Raw genomic sequence first — 18076 nt, 5'->3', positions numbered from 1 at the left:
TGAATGTGCGTAAGTCGGAGTAATTCACGGACCAGAAAGTCGCGTGACGAAATTGCATATCACATATTTTGGCATATGGCACCTTTCCCACTTATGCAATGCAATACGAAAGGCAGTCCGCAGCAACGCACCGGCAAACTGTAGTAATCTCTCGGGTGGTTGCGCGATTTGCCGGACGACGGTCTTGTTCATGCTACAGAAATAGTCACTTTGGTGAAAATTGTATCGCATTACGCACCAGTGTGTCGAGAAGTTAATGAGTCATGTTGCACGTACAAATCCTATGGGAATCCTGCAGCATGGGCACAATATGAACAACAGCAGACGTTCCCGAACATTGCACCCGTTTGGAGTTTTGGTGAAATTGGCTCCGGAAAATCGTTGGAAAATTATTGGATTTTCCGTGACCAGACTGCAGATCAATAGCCGGGAGCGATGAGCATGATGATGAAGGGCGGGGTATTGAACGAATGGTGGATCCATACAACCGCCGCACGCGAAACAAGCCTCGAGCGGAATTTGAATTGTCATCTATAATGAAACTACATGTATCTATAAATCATCATCACAATACTATTCTGTTGTATGAAAATATCTACTCACAAGAAGTTTTTACAGTATTTATCGGATGGATCTAAAAAAACGCCCATAAGTTTAACCCTAATCGCGATTCTTTGAACAAATTTCATTCTGGGATAGCCCGTGATATCAAATACAATGGTATACACATTAGGCATGTCTATACATGTATGAACGAATTTTTCCTTCATTCTTCCGATTTGTTAGTAAGCTCCTTATACGCTGTGGACAATTTTTGACCCTGCGAAAATTTTTGACCCCCTACTTAACTTGCTTGAGTCAAGAATCCTCTAATGTTTTTTAAGAGTCTCTCTCTCGAGAAAAACGTGCATGAGTCAAGAATCATGTGATGTCTTGGAAGAGTCTCTCGCGAGAAAAACGTGCACGAGCCTTTCTAAGATAAACTATTTATTGTATTAACTATTACAAGTTCTGATTTATCGCACATGCGGCAGAGCGACGTCATTATTACATGAGTCAGGTCACAGAATGGAGAAATGATTTATTTCAAGATGAAAAACTGATGATTAACCCGTTCCGACTCTTCTGTTCTCTGGTTTATGGTACTGTAATTTGCAACATTTTCGCGTCTCCATTTCATGCAATTCGCGAAGATTTCTGCCAATTACGAATTTCATTCGGTTTTCCCAATCAACAATTTTTTTCGCAACTTATATTTTTGCGAATTTTGGTTGAGGATAAAACAGTCGTGAAAATGTGGCGGTTGGCAGTAGTATTTAGTTCCCTATACCATGTTTAAAAGATTCTTCAGAGATCATGGCTGCTATCTTAAACCAGATTGTAGAAAAACTGAATACAAGACTCTGGCAACAGTTGCTAAAGGAAAAAAAATAAGTACTTACACCAGAATCTTATTGTGGGGTTTTCGTCTGAGGAGGGGATCTACACCGGTCCCATATTTCAAGGAGCTCCCAGCTTTGGAAAAAATGTCAAAGTAAATAGGTCGCCTTATCAGATGCTATTTGAGTACTACAGAGAAAGCTTCTCATAGTGCATATGCCATGCACCGCTGGCACTCTGAACTAGAAGGTACCTAACGGGGCATCACTCAAACCCAGGGCTCGGAGTTAGGGGGTTAACACTACAAATTGGAAACAGTCTAGCAGGTCGGTGTGACAACTGGTGGGCAACCACGGAAATGTCCCGATGATACAATATTCCCCGAGTAGAGTTTTTGTAATTGAAAGTATCACCACTGACAACTTTAACACTTTTGTGCTTGAAAAGTGTTCAAGCAAGAAATATCATACGGCAGATGCGCCATTTTGAGGCTTAGATCTGCCACAGCTTATGGGAAACGGCGCCTTGGAAGTGATCGGTCATCATCTCTACGTAAGGTCAAGAAATCTTTTGGTCGTGTAGAAAAAGCCGAATCGAGCGACTGGGATGGTTTGGTTACGTCTGAAACGATAAATGATACAGGTGTTGAAATATGCAAAATAAACCAAGGTCGACATTGCCGCCAAGAGTCTTAAAATAGGGAGTTTTCGCAAATTCCCTGGGGTTCGGCAACAACTTTTTATTATTTTTACTTCATATCACCGGAGGGCTCGAAACCTTGTTAAACAAAAACAATCCGGTCGCTAGCTGAACTCCCTGGAGCTCAACGTGTAAAGCAACTACCACACTCTCTGTATGAATACACAGTCAATCGTTACCAAAAAGGCGGCTACCTTTAACTCTGTTCAGTGGCGCTGACGTCATTGTTTTGCTCGTACCAATATCGACACGTTTCGATGACATTTGCACAAAACTGGCGGCCATATTGTTGTGGTTCGAATGATCGTCTGCCGAAGAAGAGGTTACTGCCTGCTGGGTCCGGGCTCCTTTTTCGGCCGAAGAGTAGGTTCGGTGACTTGAGGAGTTTATCTATGCCCTGGGAGGCCTGCCCGCAGACCAGGAGGGAGCAAAAACACAAAATGATGCTGAGCTTGACGTAACAGTTCATGGTTATTTTCTGAAAAGATAAGAATATTTTCATTGGAAACGGTATTGGTCATTGGAGAATTGAAGGAAGGTTTTCCCATCTTTCTAATTGGGTATCGAAGAGTTAATTTCAACGTAGTTGGAAAAACAATGGCTAGCGGTAATGATTCCTTTTAGAGAGGGAGGTCACGTAGCTTACACTACCCTCTGGCACAAAAGAAGGAACCACAGTGTGTACACATAGTATAAGAGATACGGTACGGCATCATCTGGCTGACATGGTTTTTCTTTGTGTCTTATCTGTTATTCCTTAGCGGTGGTCTTGCCTCTTTGCTCAGCTTCGCCTGAGCAAATATCTTGCTTTCTCCCGTCCGTGGTACTAGGGGCTATTTCAAAGCCCAAGTCGAATTGACGGAATTGACGGAATAAAATGATGATACATGCATATGTATAATCATAGCCATACAATTCTAAATACCTGTTTGTGTTCATGCGGATCATGGGTCTTGCAATTCTACTCAATGTCCTGGGAAGCAAAAAGTCCGCATGTTTATGTATTGACTATCTGGGTGGAATATAAATTTTCTTTCGCCTCTTGCAACTTTTTTGTCAGGTCGTTAATACCTTCCGTGCATTTCCCTTGCTGATTGAGAGGGATAGTACATGTATTACATACTAGCGAGCAATCCGAAACAAAAATTTGGAAGCCTGCTGTAACCTCTGTAGAGTTGATATGATACATGTACATGTATTGCATGAGACGAGGCACTTTCTGTCGGGTTAGTGAAAGTTTTAAAAATCCCAAAAAAATTACCATCGATATTTTTTTGAAAGGACCGCTGTTAAAGGGCTTTTAATGTTTCCAAACCTTGGTATTTTTTGCTAACTTTTGGCTCGCGTTTAAAGGAAAGAGGGATTTCCTTGCACTATGGATATTTATATTGCGTGTCTGTTGGTATGTTGAGTATTTAGCGAAGCAGTAAACAAACCGCGGTAAACCACTTTACACCACGTGGTGCGTTTCAGCCAATCGACTACTCTGGTAAAATGCCCATCCGCCAGCAACATGTCAGTGACCTCACAGTATCTGTCCGTGCATTAAATAGGACACGCAAAGGCAGCCGAATGATCTCCTTGTAAAGGTCACCGTTCGCAGACCACTGTTTGAGATCCTTCTGCATACTGTGCAGGCAAATGCCTTCTCAGTACCAGACGAGACATGGGTAGTGATTTTCTCTTCACTAAACGAAAGCTATTGCTTTGACATGTCTGACCACAAAAACGCCACACCCGCGGTAAACATATCGGATTACGATAAATGCCATCGCGTGTACTTCTTGTGTTCTAAGTATTAAATTCGCGATGATTTCGGATCAGGCTTCTATCTGACGACTGATGACTGACGACTGGGGCTTTTTCTGTGGCAGTTAAGGTAACTTCGGGTTTGTACATGACCTTTCGGGAAATTTTCCTTGGCACATGGAATGTCAGCAGGTTTTTTGAGGTTTTCTATAAACACTGGAAGGGGTTTTACAGACTGGGATTATTTGTTGAGGAAACTGGTTTTGCTCTCTCTGGTTTACCGTAAAACATTGAAATAGTTAATTATACTGGTACCAGAAATGATACTGACGCTCCCGGAAAAAAAATGGCTGACCATTATTTGTTTGTATCTACGAAAAGATACGAATCATCCGTACTTTGTTATCAAAGTTTACCAATCGATCTTTTTCTGTGTAGGGCCCCACGCAATTCCTTTGGAGTGTGTGCTAATGAAAGAAAAGAAAAACCTTTATCGGTAGAGACGGCTAATGGACCAATAACTGGTTTAGATATGTTGGCATGCTCGCTTGTCTATTTGTTCTTGGTTATGAATCATCAATTAAGCTAATTAGCGGAAGGCATTAGCAAACAAAGTACCCGTAGTTAACAATATGTTAGTAATTATGAAATGGATATATCTAGTGCTAACTTATTTAAAATGTCAAATTATACACCGTAATCAGAAGGAGTACGCTAAAAAGCTAACTTCGATTTGGTAATACCAATTGATGAAGAAAAGCTACTTTATTATTGTGTTCTCGGAGCTTTCCCAGGTTTAGATAAACCTAGGAACAGGAGCGGAAACATTTTATTTCTATTTTTGACTATGAGGTTGAAAGCCCCCCCCCCCCCCACGTCAGACCCCCAAAGCCTGCAATCCATCCTGAGATACAGGTTTTTGTATACCTCCATGCTCCAACCTCGTATCCAAAAAATATCGAGAGGCGGAATATGTTGAAAACAACTGGTGCCTGGATGAACATAATCATGCAGAACGTTTGACAGGCTACGATAGGTCTATTTGGCTGTGTAAGCGTTCCTCCCTAGGTACGTCTCGGAACATGTTGACAGTACTGATTTAAGCGGAAAACGGCTTAAAACTTTATTACAGGTGCGTGACCTACATGTAAAAACTGACAATGAGGACAATGCAATCAGTCTCTAAGCGTGAAATTGCTTTTTTTTGCTTCCATACAAGGACATGGTCATCATCATAAGGTAGATTGTCAAAAGTCAACAGGAGTTCTCATTAGCATATGGGGACATTTCATGAGTCAACGGTGCGGAAATATACCGAAATAAAACCAAATTTCAAAACAAATATCAGTGCAGATTATTCTGGTAACTACTAATACTATTTATTTGTCTCATTTCATGTTACTTGCGGTTGCTTTATTGACTTTTAGCTAAGAGACCCAACCCCTCTGACCAGTAGATGGCTTTGCATGTGACCATGTGATCCATCATCTTCACCATGCAAATATTTATAAGCACCCACCAATACACAACTTATACTGGCCCCTTTGCACACAACAAGATAAGAGATCTACATGTATTGTGGCGTAGGCGAGTTAAGCATACATCTATAGCCTATAGACTAATCTATTTTCGGAGGGATTGAGAACCAATTCTTAGTACAGCAGGTATCACCAGGGGCCTGATGGGGTGAAAAAATTCTGATTGAGGGGATATTTCGAGGGACCCGATATGTGCATTGTTTATGAGTGCTGTGTTAGCCAGAGCTAGCCCTTGATTATGAAGGTGACCATGGTCTGTCTTTGTGCTCTCCCCGGCCCACAGGTACAGCTTTCAAAACTTGATGTATCTGAAGAGGCACTCTTGGCATGGCCTATCAAGGAGTTGCTCACGGTGCTGAACCTCTAGCTTGCCTGCCGACTGAGTGCCTTGCCTGAGACCTTGCTAGGAGGAGCACGCATTTTAAAGTTAAGGTAGTGATATCGTAATTGTTTCGAGCCATTGGACAGACGACATGAAATGTGATGGCCTACCTGAGTTCCCCTTCTTCTCTTCCATATAATTTGTGTCTTCGATATGGCCTCTTTGATATTGCATTAGATTTTCATTGCAATTCAATCTTTCGGCCCATGCAATTCAAGGTATAGTCCATTTGAACCTGCCTGCGCCACGGGTATAATGCTAGTAGCCAGAAATCTTGAAGAAATTCGATACAAATTTCAGCCGGAAATTACCCCATTTTACTTTTGTCGTAAAAGGAATAAAACACTTATTATATAGCATAAGTTGTTCAAAAGCAGATGATATTGTTATATTTTCCCAGGAAGCTGATTTAAGTAAAATCGATAATCTTCTATTTTTTTCAACAATCGCCGATTTTTCTTCGAGAGATAAGATGCAATTAGTTGGTTATTTGCGTTAGTGTCTTAACAGCGTCTTAAGGTACGCCCACAGAGCCTTCTCAAATAAGTTCTGTCGCTTCTAGTTTTCACTGTAATAATCCTTTTTGAAAAAGTTCGCTTGTAAAAGGTTATTCGACTTTAAAACTGGCAAAAATATTAAGTTAACACCCTGTATGATAAATTGTCTACGAAACATCAACGGTACTTACTAGTTCCTGTCAATGTCTTGATGCAACTATTTCGTATCAATGGGGAACATTCGCATTCGGCGGATCGGTCAACAAGAAACGTTTTTCAAACCCTGCTTCCTTAATCTCTGTATTTGCTCCACATACTTTTATGTTTAGTACCCATTTACTAAAATAATCAACTTGTAAAAATGCATTTCTGCAAAAGTATTGTAATCAGAGAATACAACATCCTTGATTTCTGATTGAAATCAAAGCTTATTCAAGTGACACGTTGGAAAACATAGTGAAATCATGACCTCGTTATTAAATGTGTAACATTGTTATTAAGTGGGCTAAAAACACTTCTTTCTACTTTATTATTCGGCCTATTTTCTTTTTCTTTTCATATCCGATCCGTTTATGTTTTCACGTATAAAGACTATTTCCGTCCCGACCTTTCTCCTCTATTTCTCGTTGCTTTCTTAATAAATGGGCGAGTTAATTAATCCAAACCATCATTTTGGACACTCGGCGTGACATTGAGAAAAGAAAGCCGCTCGAAGGTTTTCAGGTGGGCATATTTAACATTGACGATACAGATTTGCAAGAGCAAATAGACAAAAGTGATAGCTTTCTTTTAATAAATTACATATAACGAATTTCGATAAAGTCTAATAAGGCCCGAAATTGGCAAGCCTGTTTTGCCCAGGGGCCAGTTATAAACAAGGCTTGGGTTGGAGTGAAGATGAGAACTCCTCTGGCAAAGTTAGGCACTCAGGCTCAAAATCAGATATCGAGTTATTAGCTGCTGAATAAGAAAACCATCAGTAACATCACCTTGCTTGATGTATTACTTGACTTTAGCCTCCAGACACCTCCGAAACAGCACGAAAAGTTCATACTGATGACTGATACAATCATTGTGAGAGATAAGAATTTCACAGCTTTCTTCTTTTGCTTCCTTTTGTTAATATACGACGCGTCTAAGTTTTCCATATCAGATCCACCATGCAGAATCAGCACCACATTTCCCGAGGGAATATCTCGGTTTGACTCGTTTCTAGGTAGCTTTTTGCTAACTGACGGAAAATGCAGAAATTTCATGAAGTGACATTCAATAAGTAAACCGATGTGACCGACATCCGACGTGCGAAAGCCTACAAATGCGTTCAGAAGTCAACCGATATTCAACTGAACTTGACTCAAACAATATTTTTAACAACCTGATATCGAAGGTAGTATACACGAACACCTGGGCTCCGTATGTGGAAAGATGGCTCCGTCAGTATAGCCCCAGCCCGGACGGCAATTAATAATAGGACAAATTGAACAATTAAATCAGTGGTGATATTTTGTTATGAATGCTCCACAGGCCATTATTGTCGGCCCAGTATTCTTACGAGCTTGATTTGCTGGTGCGAAACTGCAGCCAACGTTACAACGAAGTGGCCTCCCTTTGTCGGGCAGAGTTACAGAATGTGTGTAACATGTAACGATTTAACGAGGTTCATGTACATTGTATGTTTCTAATACGTATACGTCAAATCAAGAATGAACCGTCTTTATAAATGCTTGGTCAAATCTAATGTGTAAACAATGTATCAATACATATACGCTGAATGCAATGTTAAGGAAGTACATGAATGTTTTAAAATTTATGATACGTATACGTCCATTGTAATGTTAAAGCAATGTGATCATATTCAATTATTATCAAATTATCAAATTATTAAAAGTGTTTTTTTCAAAGAAAATGAATAGAGTTTGCTTTCAAACTGTTCGAAACTCAGTCTCATAGACATGACGTCAACTTTAACTCGGCAAAGTACAAGAACATGTGTATCATATCAACGCCAAGTTGAAGATAATGGTCAAATTCAAGTAAACTAAGTTAAGTAAAGTTAAGGTCAGTGACTAACTTCTTTTGTACAAGTGGACACTGACCTATTTAAGAAGCCTTACAAATTATCAGAAAAGTGGCCTACCTGCGCGTAGTACTTATAAAATCCGTCGAACTGTCCGCGATGATGTTTCCTTCACAATGAGAGAGACAGCAGAACTCCTTGATTTATATATCAGTGACAACGGACATCAATTAAAGGCCGGGGAATCTTTCATCCCTCTGACGAGAATCATTTCGGGAAATTGGGAGAATTTTGCCTAATCGCGCAATTACGGCCTGTCGCCCACTGCCGCGTGCGCGACGTGAAGTGCGTTTAGGACCAAGGCGCGCTGTGGTAATAATTGTTCGCAGGTAATTTTTGTTATGTTTCGTGAGCCTGATGAGCATGGCAATTTGAATTCGTATATCTTGAGATATGCTGGAGTTAGCTTTGTGCTTGGTGGAGGTTGTCTATTTCGATACAATTTCACTACCGGGACATTGTTTATCAATAAGATCGTGTGGGCTCGCATCAAAAATAGGCCCTGCATACAGCGCGGTATAAAATCGCGGCGACAAATCCACTGCGAATCGATTCAGCGGAAAAGAGCCACCAGATGGGCCGTGGGTCTATAAATTCTAAACGATTTTCTTCATGTTACCCGCGACAGGTTTCTGTCGTTGTACGATCTTCGCCTCGGTATAAACTGATAAGACGCGAAAGAAATTGTTAACTGTCAGTTTTTTACATGCATATGTCTGAATTGTCTTGTTTTATTCATAAATTTAACGAATTTGATCTCTGCTGTGCACTAGAAGATTCAATTCAATAAGAAAAAAATATGTTCGAAAATCGACGACCGTATTCAGTATTATACGTCGTCAATTGAATAACATGTATATGTACATGTAGACGTAATTAAATGGTCAGCGTAAAATTCGTACTGTCTGCCAAAAAAAATTGATTTTCCACATGGGAATTCTACTTTTGCCGAGTAATATGGCCCCGTGTCATCGCCTGCTACTTAGTATTGTATTGACTCTGTTATTTTGTGGGTTGAAGCGGGTGTTTTTTCCTACGCAATATCTCCCGATAGGTGGCCAGTGTGTAGCAACTATTGGCCAATCCCGAGGCAGACTCGCAAATGTAATGCACGAGTCTGCACGTGACAGACTAGCTGGCGCCCGGCTGTCAACTCAACGTACTATAGTACTGTGCACACCCCTGTTACAGAATCAGAATATAACCACCCCCACAGAGACGGTTGCAGAGTCCGAGATACCGATATCAGCAACTCGACATGTTGAGGATATACTTTTCTGCGGGACGTTTCAAGCTGTCATGGATATCTACATCATGCTTTTACCAATCAGCGGTATCACCAAATATTACTGCTGCTACAATAGCTGAAGAAACCCCCTTGGGATGTGCAAACAAATTGGATTCGAATCAGAAATTCGCGTATTCGCAGCTGTTTCATTGACAAATCCGTCAATCTGACAAATATTCGATATCCTGTCGACTCTGAGATCGAGGTTATTTCGTGAATATTTTTGCTCTAGAAAAATAGAGTTCTTCAGCATAATGTTTGATGTACTTTTGTTTCATTGTGTAGCCATGTCTGGTGTGTGCGGCCGCATGGTCATGGTCTTTGTTTTTCGTGGGAGCCTCACTTAATGTCGCAGCAGACGGATCCTTTGGGAATAAACTGTTTTGAGACGATATGTTACGCGGGCGGCTGTCAAACACACATAAGAACACATCAGCCGGCTGTTATGCTGATGACGTCAATGCAAGATCAAAATGGCGATCGGGTATGTCTCCGCAGGTAGTTGCTGCCCACGCCGCACATAGCCGCGTGGCCGGCGTTGTCGAGAGGCATTGCTGGTAGAGCTTGCTTTCATAGCTCTGTTTGAAATGAAATACTTCCCCAAAATATAAATGTTGAAACGTGTGGAGGCTACTGCAGATTGTCATCCGAAAATATGCACAACCAAGCAGTTTTAGGACGTGTGTGTACGTCGCATGATACATACCAGAACCAGTATGATTAAACATATCCTCCTCTTCAAAACGTAAAAAACGGCAAAATAAAACAACACGCCATAAATGGGTTGTGAGAAAAATGATGGTGTGGCCGACCAACAACCCAAAAAAATACATCCGCGTTCTCTTCAGTTGCATGATCGCAATTTCTCGACATAATAATGACATCTTTATCGCACTTCTTGTGATTATCTAAAATACGTGCATCTTGATTACTGTTAATTAAATCATGGTGACAACGCCGTACTAAATTTTCAAATTGACGCTGAGAATAGCAGGTTTTCATCATTTTTCGTAATACTAATTGGTCGATGGTTTCTAGCTGTGATTATTTCAACAAGGAAGTCGGGATTTTTTCGTGTTTGTGTGTAATCATCTCAGTGTATGTATACAGTTATCATTTTTTATAATAATAGACATCACCAACTAACGATACCCTTCACTAAAAAAAGTGTATGTCAAAAGGGGTACGGACGCTGAGGGATCACCTGTCGCGCTAAACACCGAGCATTAAAAAACTGTGTCCTTATTGACGCTAATTTTGTTATATTCAGGTTCGCGAAGACATGGTGATGATATTAAGAACAGCAGGTTGTTTCGACAGGTGAGATGTGTGTTTTCGCTGGTATATTCCCAGACGCCCAACAGTGCGGCCATTTTGATGTGGTCACACTCGCGGGGTTGCGAGACAAATAGCGGCGATTCGCCAGATAAATGCACTACACTAAATTGGTCAATATAACTGCGGTGTCTATTGGGACTGTTTCCTGATATGTCACCACCTTGCAAAGTTCATTTCAATATATCAGATCCCTTAAGGGATCGCAATGCGAAGAACGAAAGTGGTAGTAACGAGTTAGTAGTTGAAAGGACAGGTAGGGTATAACATATGGGCTTTTCATGCAAAACTGGTTCCCAGCACTCTGTTCGTGACTTCTCCAACCAAGATCATTCAAAAAATCATTCAAAAGCTGCACTAAAACTGAAGGTGCATGTAACTTCTCTCCCCCAACCTTGTCTGCATGGGTGCACACCGGTGGCGAACAAGTGCTCTGCATCGAACTAATTTCTAATTTCCACCGACCAATGAAAATGTATTGTCGAATACCTATCGACTTATTCAATATTGCTGATAGAAGTTATTTCACATCAGAGACAAATTTGACGAACTCGATCAGTTTAACTTTGTAGTCCTTGAGTAATCTCTGTCGAATCCTGCCCAAGAAGCTAAGCATCAAATAAGTGTACATTGTCCAGAAGGGACGGGAGGATACAATCTTACAACTGCATTAGCTCAATATGAATATGTTCCATGAACAAGAAGGTAGCAGGCCTATCACTCACGGTGATTTCATTGCTACCGGAAGTACAGCAAGTCGAAACCGGATATTAGTTACAAGACGTGTTTGTAGGAAGTGGTGTCAATTACTCTCAATTGTTGGTTGGGCCAATTCGCTCGTTTCCTCCGCGTTTTATTTCAATAACTCTTTCATTTCCTCTGGTGCAAGATTTTCGCTTGTATTTGCCATGATAAATCTTTGGTACATTTATTGTATGTGTGGCCTGATGGCATCAATTTGTGTAAAAGGCTAGCTAATAAGTTGCCATTTTGTCAGGATTCTTTGCAGCTCGCACTCGCAACTGCGCAAGACTCAGTAAAAAAAGGCTAAAAGAGGATTATTATGGCAGTTTAAATGTTGATTCTCTTAGTATTCAAAGGGCGGTCAGTTAAGTTAGAATAAGGCACACGGAACAATAGGCCCAATCTCCAGAAAGTACTAATATTGTTGACTTAAGGTGGCAAAATGATGAACCGGTTGTCCTGGACCATGAGAGTCTACCAGCTGCCAAAAGATACTTTTCTCATCACAACAAGTGATGGCATCCACCGAAAACTGACACGGTGTTATCAAAGTAAAAAAAAATAGTTTAGGGTTTATAGCCTGATATCAACTACGATATAGGTTATCATCCGACTTTACACTTTAACACCGGTCTATCCTCAAACTTTCAGTTACTCAGATGTCGAGCTGCCAAACCAGTAATAGGCACGTAGGAGATCTGACTGAAGACTCACGCCGGCTGTGGGGTCCGAACCAGGGACCTATTGACCGCTAGTTGCGAGTCCGAGCTACCAGACTACAGCCGCCCCTGACCTAGCCTTTTCAAAAATATTCAGGAAAAAAGAGACACACTTAACTTTTACCAAAACAATTTACTAAGATTCCCTCGAATCTCCTTGAATTTGGTCGTTCTCAACTGGAATGGAATTTGAGCTTAAGTCGATGTCCAAATTAGCAATTTAAAGAGTCCATTTTGCCAATGTTAACCCCTTCGGATCCAATCTGTTTGCCGAAATCATCCACGCAGAAACACACGGAGCCTTCGCACTGGATGTCTTCATAGTTTCCATTCGCCTTGCAACGTAATATCTTGCCCAAAGCACCCCCGTACTTCTTCGCATGGGCGTCCTTGTCGCGCTCACAATCTTTAAAAGAAACGAAGTTCAATTGCGGTAATGATTCTAATACGGAGTTTTCGCAAATCCGCCGAAACGTTCACTTTGACATTTCGGGGAATTTGCGAAAACTTTCCTAATAAAGGTAATTTTGTTCGTCCCAATAAACGCCTTTATGAATCGTTGCCCTTCGGTCGAATATCTGCGTATTGAGTTTTGTTCCAAGGAGTCGGTCTTGCCCAGCTGCAGGTGTGGATTCCGTTACAGTATACTAATGCACAGTGCCAATTTACTAGTAACCATAAAAAACAGGATAAACCTTGCGATGCCCGTCGACGATATTTACTGAAATCACATACTGTCATCATACTATACCTTTTCAGTACAGACCGACTACTTACTGCAATTCATGCCGTCTGTCTCCCATCGACCTACGCCACGGTGGAGACCATTACCGCGGTCATCAACACACAAACACCTGCGAGAAAATAGAAGAACATGGCTAAACCGATCATTGCCCTACAAAGATTGCCAATGTAACTATTATCCGGGAGGCCCATATGGGCCGTATATATATGTCATGCATTTTTCCCCCTCCAATTTTAATTCAATTTTTTGTCTCGAATTAACACCGCGGTGGAAACTATTAGCTGTAACGACAAGACATTTTGCAAATTTAGAAGGCTACGTATCCACAATCTACTGATTTTATAAATGGGTAAATGTCTGTCGTTTGCGTTTATGATATACGTTCGGTAGTAAGCACCCCATGGTCCTATTAAGTGGGTCTGGTAAGGTCATTGCAATGAAACATTTGTCTGGCAAAGGTAATTTTGTATTCCCTAGGATGTACTTGATCATTTAAACCTGATTTCAGCTGGTACCTACAATAGCTAGGCGAGCCTAGTTTTATAGCACCTGGCCGAAGGGTGTATATTTCGGGGTGTCTGGTACCGCTTAAGCAACGGAAAAAATGTCTGGACTCGCCTTTTTTACACTCAGTGGACAGAGCTTAATCATTTGGCATTAAATTTATTTGGCGACTCGCTCGTCTAAGCCTGCCCAATTTTGGGCACTTTCGGGGAGGGGTCTGGCGGGCTCTTAGCAACGAGAAAAATGTCTGTCGTTTGCGTTTTTGATATACGTTCGGTAGTAAGCACCTCATGGTAGTGGTTTGAGATGGTACCAGATGGTTTTAGGCCCTTTGGAGGGTCCCCAGGCCAACACGCAACGGGGGATACCCGGCAGACAACCATTTCGTTTCATCTCAGATGGCCCCCTACCCACCCCAACACTCGGTACCTCGTTCAGCTACCCCGAATGCCCTAAGCTGCCAGTCTACATGCTGCTCGTAATTACTGGTGGTCCAGGAAAATAGCAATGCAGTTACACACAATGCCGTATAGTGCAATTATTATATAGGCATACAAATTTGGTGAAACTCGGCACCTACAGTATTTTGACATCTGTCAACACAAAGTCTTTGTCGAAATTCATATCCAGTGCGTATTTACACTGTTTGAAATATTCAAATTCAATTACAAATTGCAAATATTCAACGACCTTTATCTTTAAAAGTCACTTACACAGATCCTTTGCACTGAATGGCACTATAACTCCCATCCTCTTCACATTTCATTGGTTCTAAACCGAGAATGTCTGTATTTTCAAGGCGGTCCAACACAGCTTGGCGCCTAATTTTACAGTCATCTTTAAAAAGGAAATGGAAACCGATCACAATTTAATAAAAATAGTTTCACGAACGGGTATAAAACAGGAAAGACACTTTAGCAATGCATTATTTCATCTGTCGTAATATTTGCTTTGATAAATATATATACTCCATTCCCGGACTTTAGAGGACATTTATAAGGGATTTCTCGCAAAACCCCCCGAAACGCCGTATTATCCATCCTGGAATGGAGGAGACTTAGGATTCATGTTCATCAGCGGTAAGTGGGCCTGATCATAGGGGATTTCGGAGATAAAGGCCAAAGCCTAAATCTTCTGTGAAGCACAGACACAAAGATGGTGAACCGAGTACCCCCCCCCCCCCCCCCGTACAATAATGATAATAGTGAATGTACAGATGTATGTGTAGCAATGCTTAAGAGAGACACTTACATGTAATCAAGACTTTGTACCCAGTGTCTTGTTAGTTATTACCATAAACAATTGGACACGCGAACCACAAATTCGACAACTTTGAAAAAAGCTTTTTGATAAATAAGCCAAAAGGTAATGTGCGTTTCATTTGCGAATCTCTACTTTATATCACATTACAGATGAATCTTTGTGATTTCATGACACTAAGCTGACAGGAAAACACTTCCTTAATCATGCACGGGAGGGATTACATTTTTTGAACTGATGAGCAACGTTTTCACCTTGCAGGGGCTAATGACAATACACATCCGAATTATGTCAAGGACCGTCTTTGTCATGCTGTCACCGTAGATATGTTGCCTTCCACCAATTTATCGAATCAAGTCAAGACAAGTAGAGCAAAAAAGATATTAAAGGGGCAGTAGTTGTCGTTGTGGTTGTCCGTAGGTGTGCTGGCTGAGACAAGACTTAATAGTATATCTGCATGCCGAAAGCAAGTTGAAAGTCGAGTTCTTTTTGCAAATGGTAAAAGCATGCATGATGAATTGAGGCAGAAGTTCTTTTTTCGTTTGCTGTCTATAATACTGTCTTGTGAGCCAAACCATTTTTTCGTACATAACTTCCGAAGCCTCTTTAAATCTGGTGAGTACTGTAGTCGTCAGAAAAATATCAACGCTTCTCTGGAGCCGTAACTAACGGTCCGATGAAAGGGATTCGTTGAAGTGTTTGCCGCCAATACTTACATTCACATGTGTTTTTTTCCGGGTGGCAATAGAGGCCAGACCCGCACTCGATGTTCGCGGGGACACCGAGGATTTTCGAAGCCAGGCATCCCTCCTTCAAGTCTGAAACAATAGAGTCATCCGAAAGTCGGGGTAATCTGAGAATGAAATAAATGTAACTAGCGGCGCAACGCAGTGGCCACCAGGAGTAAATTTCATGGAAAACCTCATTCAAATTTAATAATGTTTGTGCGGGTATCGTCTACATTGTACACTCACAAGATAATCTACTTGTCATCTGAAACTTATCTTCCAAAATAATATACAATTACATGAGGGACGAGGCCAATTCACTGCGTCTGCAGTGTATAATCGTCAACACGCCTACCCTAACCCACGGGAGATACCATAGGCCTACTGACCTAACTGTTTGATGCAGGCCGGACAACATCCACAGAATCCTCCCTTTGGGTCAACCCTCCCATCGCAGCTGTCCTGCTCAACGCTCATACACCTCACGCGCTGACAGACATCCTTGTCACAGACGAGGGCTTGTGTCGCCCCGACGAACAAGAGAACGGCTAAGATGGCCTTCATTGCTAAATCTGTTCTGAAAGAGGAGTAAAAAGTGATTCATGGTTGTCAAATGTATTTACGACCATGTTGTTTAAATACTGTTCCTTACCTGAATCATGTCAGACACCGTTAGCCGATGTCACACATAGCGCCCATATTCGCTAGCAAATCGCGGACCCCGAAAGCCCGAAAGTCCAACAGTGGGCAGAGTGCGACGCGGTGACGCAGACTATCCTTTCCTTGTTGCTGAAGGCGCATCCCGGGTACAAAACTGCTGTTTCCGGGGCAAAATAATCTTGAGCGGGAATCAATGGGAATGAATATGCATTAACATTCCCTCCCAATTCCGCTACACATATTTTTGGCCTTCGTGGTTGCCTTTCTCTCGCAAATTCCGCTCGTAAACGTCACGTTACTTTTTGGACCATCGCACTCGCAGCCTACTGGCAAGAATCACTTTTTTGAATGAGCGTGGGAAGGACTTAAATTTTCAATTAAAAGCATTATTATCATGATTACTGCAATAGTATCATTCTTACCTCTGATGTCCGTGTTATCGATGTGATGTGGCAGACGACCCCAGTTTGAATTTATATATGAATGTCTTATCGTGAGGTGATCAGTCACCGATAACGATTCGGCGTCATAAATATTTACGTTGTCGACAGCCGGACACCTGTAGATGACAGAAACTTGAGTGGAGTTTAGTGCTTGTATTTCTACATCTGTCTACAAAACGGCAATTTTGAAATATACAGTAAAATCACCTGTTATTGGTGGTGCTCAGAATTGTAGTAGGCCCTGGTTTTGAAGATATTTGAGGCCCGGAATAGGGGTAGCATGTGGGTATGTTTGTATTTTGTATATTGATCACATTGTGTGATAAGAGAAGCAGACTCATATATAAAAACCGCAATTGGAAATTGTTAAAATTCAAATAAAAATTTTAACGTACATTGTATAACAAACGGGGTCGGTGGTAGACAGATAAAATCGCAGGAGAAATAACGACATTGGTAGTAATTCAGTCTATCTCTCCATGATGTAGGCCTATGGTCTTTTGTTGACAGATCGCGTACGAAATGATAATACGGTTTGTCTTATGATCTACTATCGTCGCGAACCATGGGAAATGTCCGGCTGTGTAGATGGAGGAACTGATCCTGATGGACCTGGGAATGATGCTGGTCCCCCGAACTTTTAAGCCATTTTCCACTTAAATCGTTACTACATGCATGCATGTACATGCAAGCTCATAACTTTTCCATACGTACCAACGGTTGAACGCTTTGAGAATTGAATAGACCTATCCTTGCCAGTCAAACCATGAGTTTTTCCTTGTACCTGCACATCATGCATGATTTCATGGTTGGGGGGATCTGAAGTTGGCGACGAAAGAGAGCCGGACAAAACGCGAAAGGCGAATTTAGACCGTGACGGGTTAATTTGACCCCAAACTGTGTATAAGAAAGGACACTTGGCAAAGATTTTAACACTTTCATTTTAAACACACCTAATAAAAATTCAAGAAGAACTATATTTCAAATGGAAATTACCTTCTAATGTACTATCTAGTATAGGTACGCATCGATTTCAATAAAATCGGGCTCCTTTCTCGACAACCGAAAGCTTGGTTTATACAGGTGCATATGACACTCTTGAATGCATGTGTATATATCGCCTTTAACTTGTAATTCAATAACAGCAGAGGAAAATACACTCAAAATTGATAGCTTTTCTACGCGAAAGAGCCACTGATACTCATTTCGGCTATGACATCATAACAATGCCCTCTATGTTATGACCATTAGATGTCGATAAAAAACAGCAGTACGGCAGAAAAGACGCCATGTTATGGCCGTCATGATGGTGTGACAAGCACATCGAT

The 18076-nt window shown here is 41.3% G+C and overlaps 1 protein-coding gene and 1 long non-coding RNA gene across 2 annotated transcripts; both read right to left on the bottom strand.

Moving 5' to 3' along the window:
* Positions 1-970: 970 nt before the first annotated feature.
* LOC135498001 (uncharacterized) lies at positions 971-8490 on the bottom strand. Its single transcript, XR_010448986.1, has 3 exons — positions 8383-8490; positions 2274-2557; positions 971-2001 (listed from the first exon to the last, which is right to left on the bottom strand). It is a non-coding gene; the product is annotated as an uncharacterized LOC135498001 (long non-coding RNA).
* Positions 8491-12521: 4031 nt separating this feature from the next.
* On the bottom strand, positions 12522-16815 carry LOC135497812 (uncharacterized). The gene is made up of 6 exons (XM_064787740.1): positions 16728-16815; positions 16035-16217; positions 15634-15735; positions 14371-14494; positions 13186-13262; positions 12522-12814 (listed from the first exon to the last, which is right to left on the bottom strand). Exons 2-6 carry the CDS (start codon positions 16207-16209, stop codon positions 12621-12623), a joined length of 672 nt encoding a protein of 223 aa, XP_064643810.1. The 5' UTR covers positions 16210-16217; positions 16728-16815; the 3' UTR covers positions 12522-12620.
* Between the last annotated feature and the right edge of the window lie 1261 nt (positions 16816-18076).

This window comes from Lineus longissimus, chromosome 13, assembly GCF_910592395.1.
Source record: "Lineus longissimus chromosome 13, tnLinLong1.2, whole genome shotgun sequence".
Lineage (NCBI taxonomy): Eukaryota > Metazoa > Nemertea > Pilidiophora > Heteronemertea > Lineidae > Lineus > Lineus longissimus.
The sequence above is the reverse complement of the archived record's forward strand: the minus strand, read 5'-3'. Positions and strand labels throughout refer to the sequence as shown.

What these genes read in the sequence shown, in the direction of transcription:
- LOC135497812 (XM_064787740.1), bottom strand. Translation starts at nt 16,209, where the DNA reads ATGAAGGCCATCTTAGCCGTTCTCTTGTTCGTCGGGGCGACACAAGCC. An exon ending in GGAAAAAAACACATGTGAAT is followed by an intron (nt 14,495 to 15,633) that starts GTAAGTATTGGC and finishes TCCTTTTTAAAG; the next exon opens with ATGACTGTAAAATTAGGCGC. An exon ending in GACAGACGGCATGAATTGCA is followed by an intron (nt 12,815 to 13,185) that starts GTAAGTAGTCGG and finishes TTTCTTTTAAAG; the next exon opens with ATTGTGAGCGCGACAAGGAC.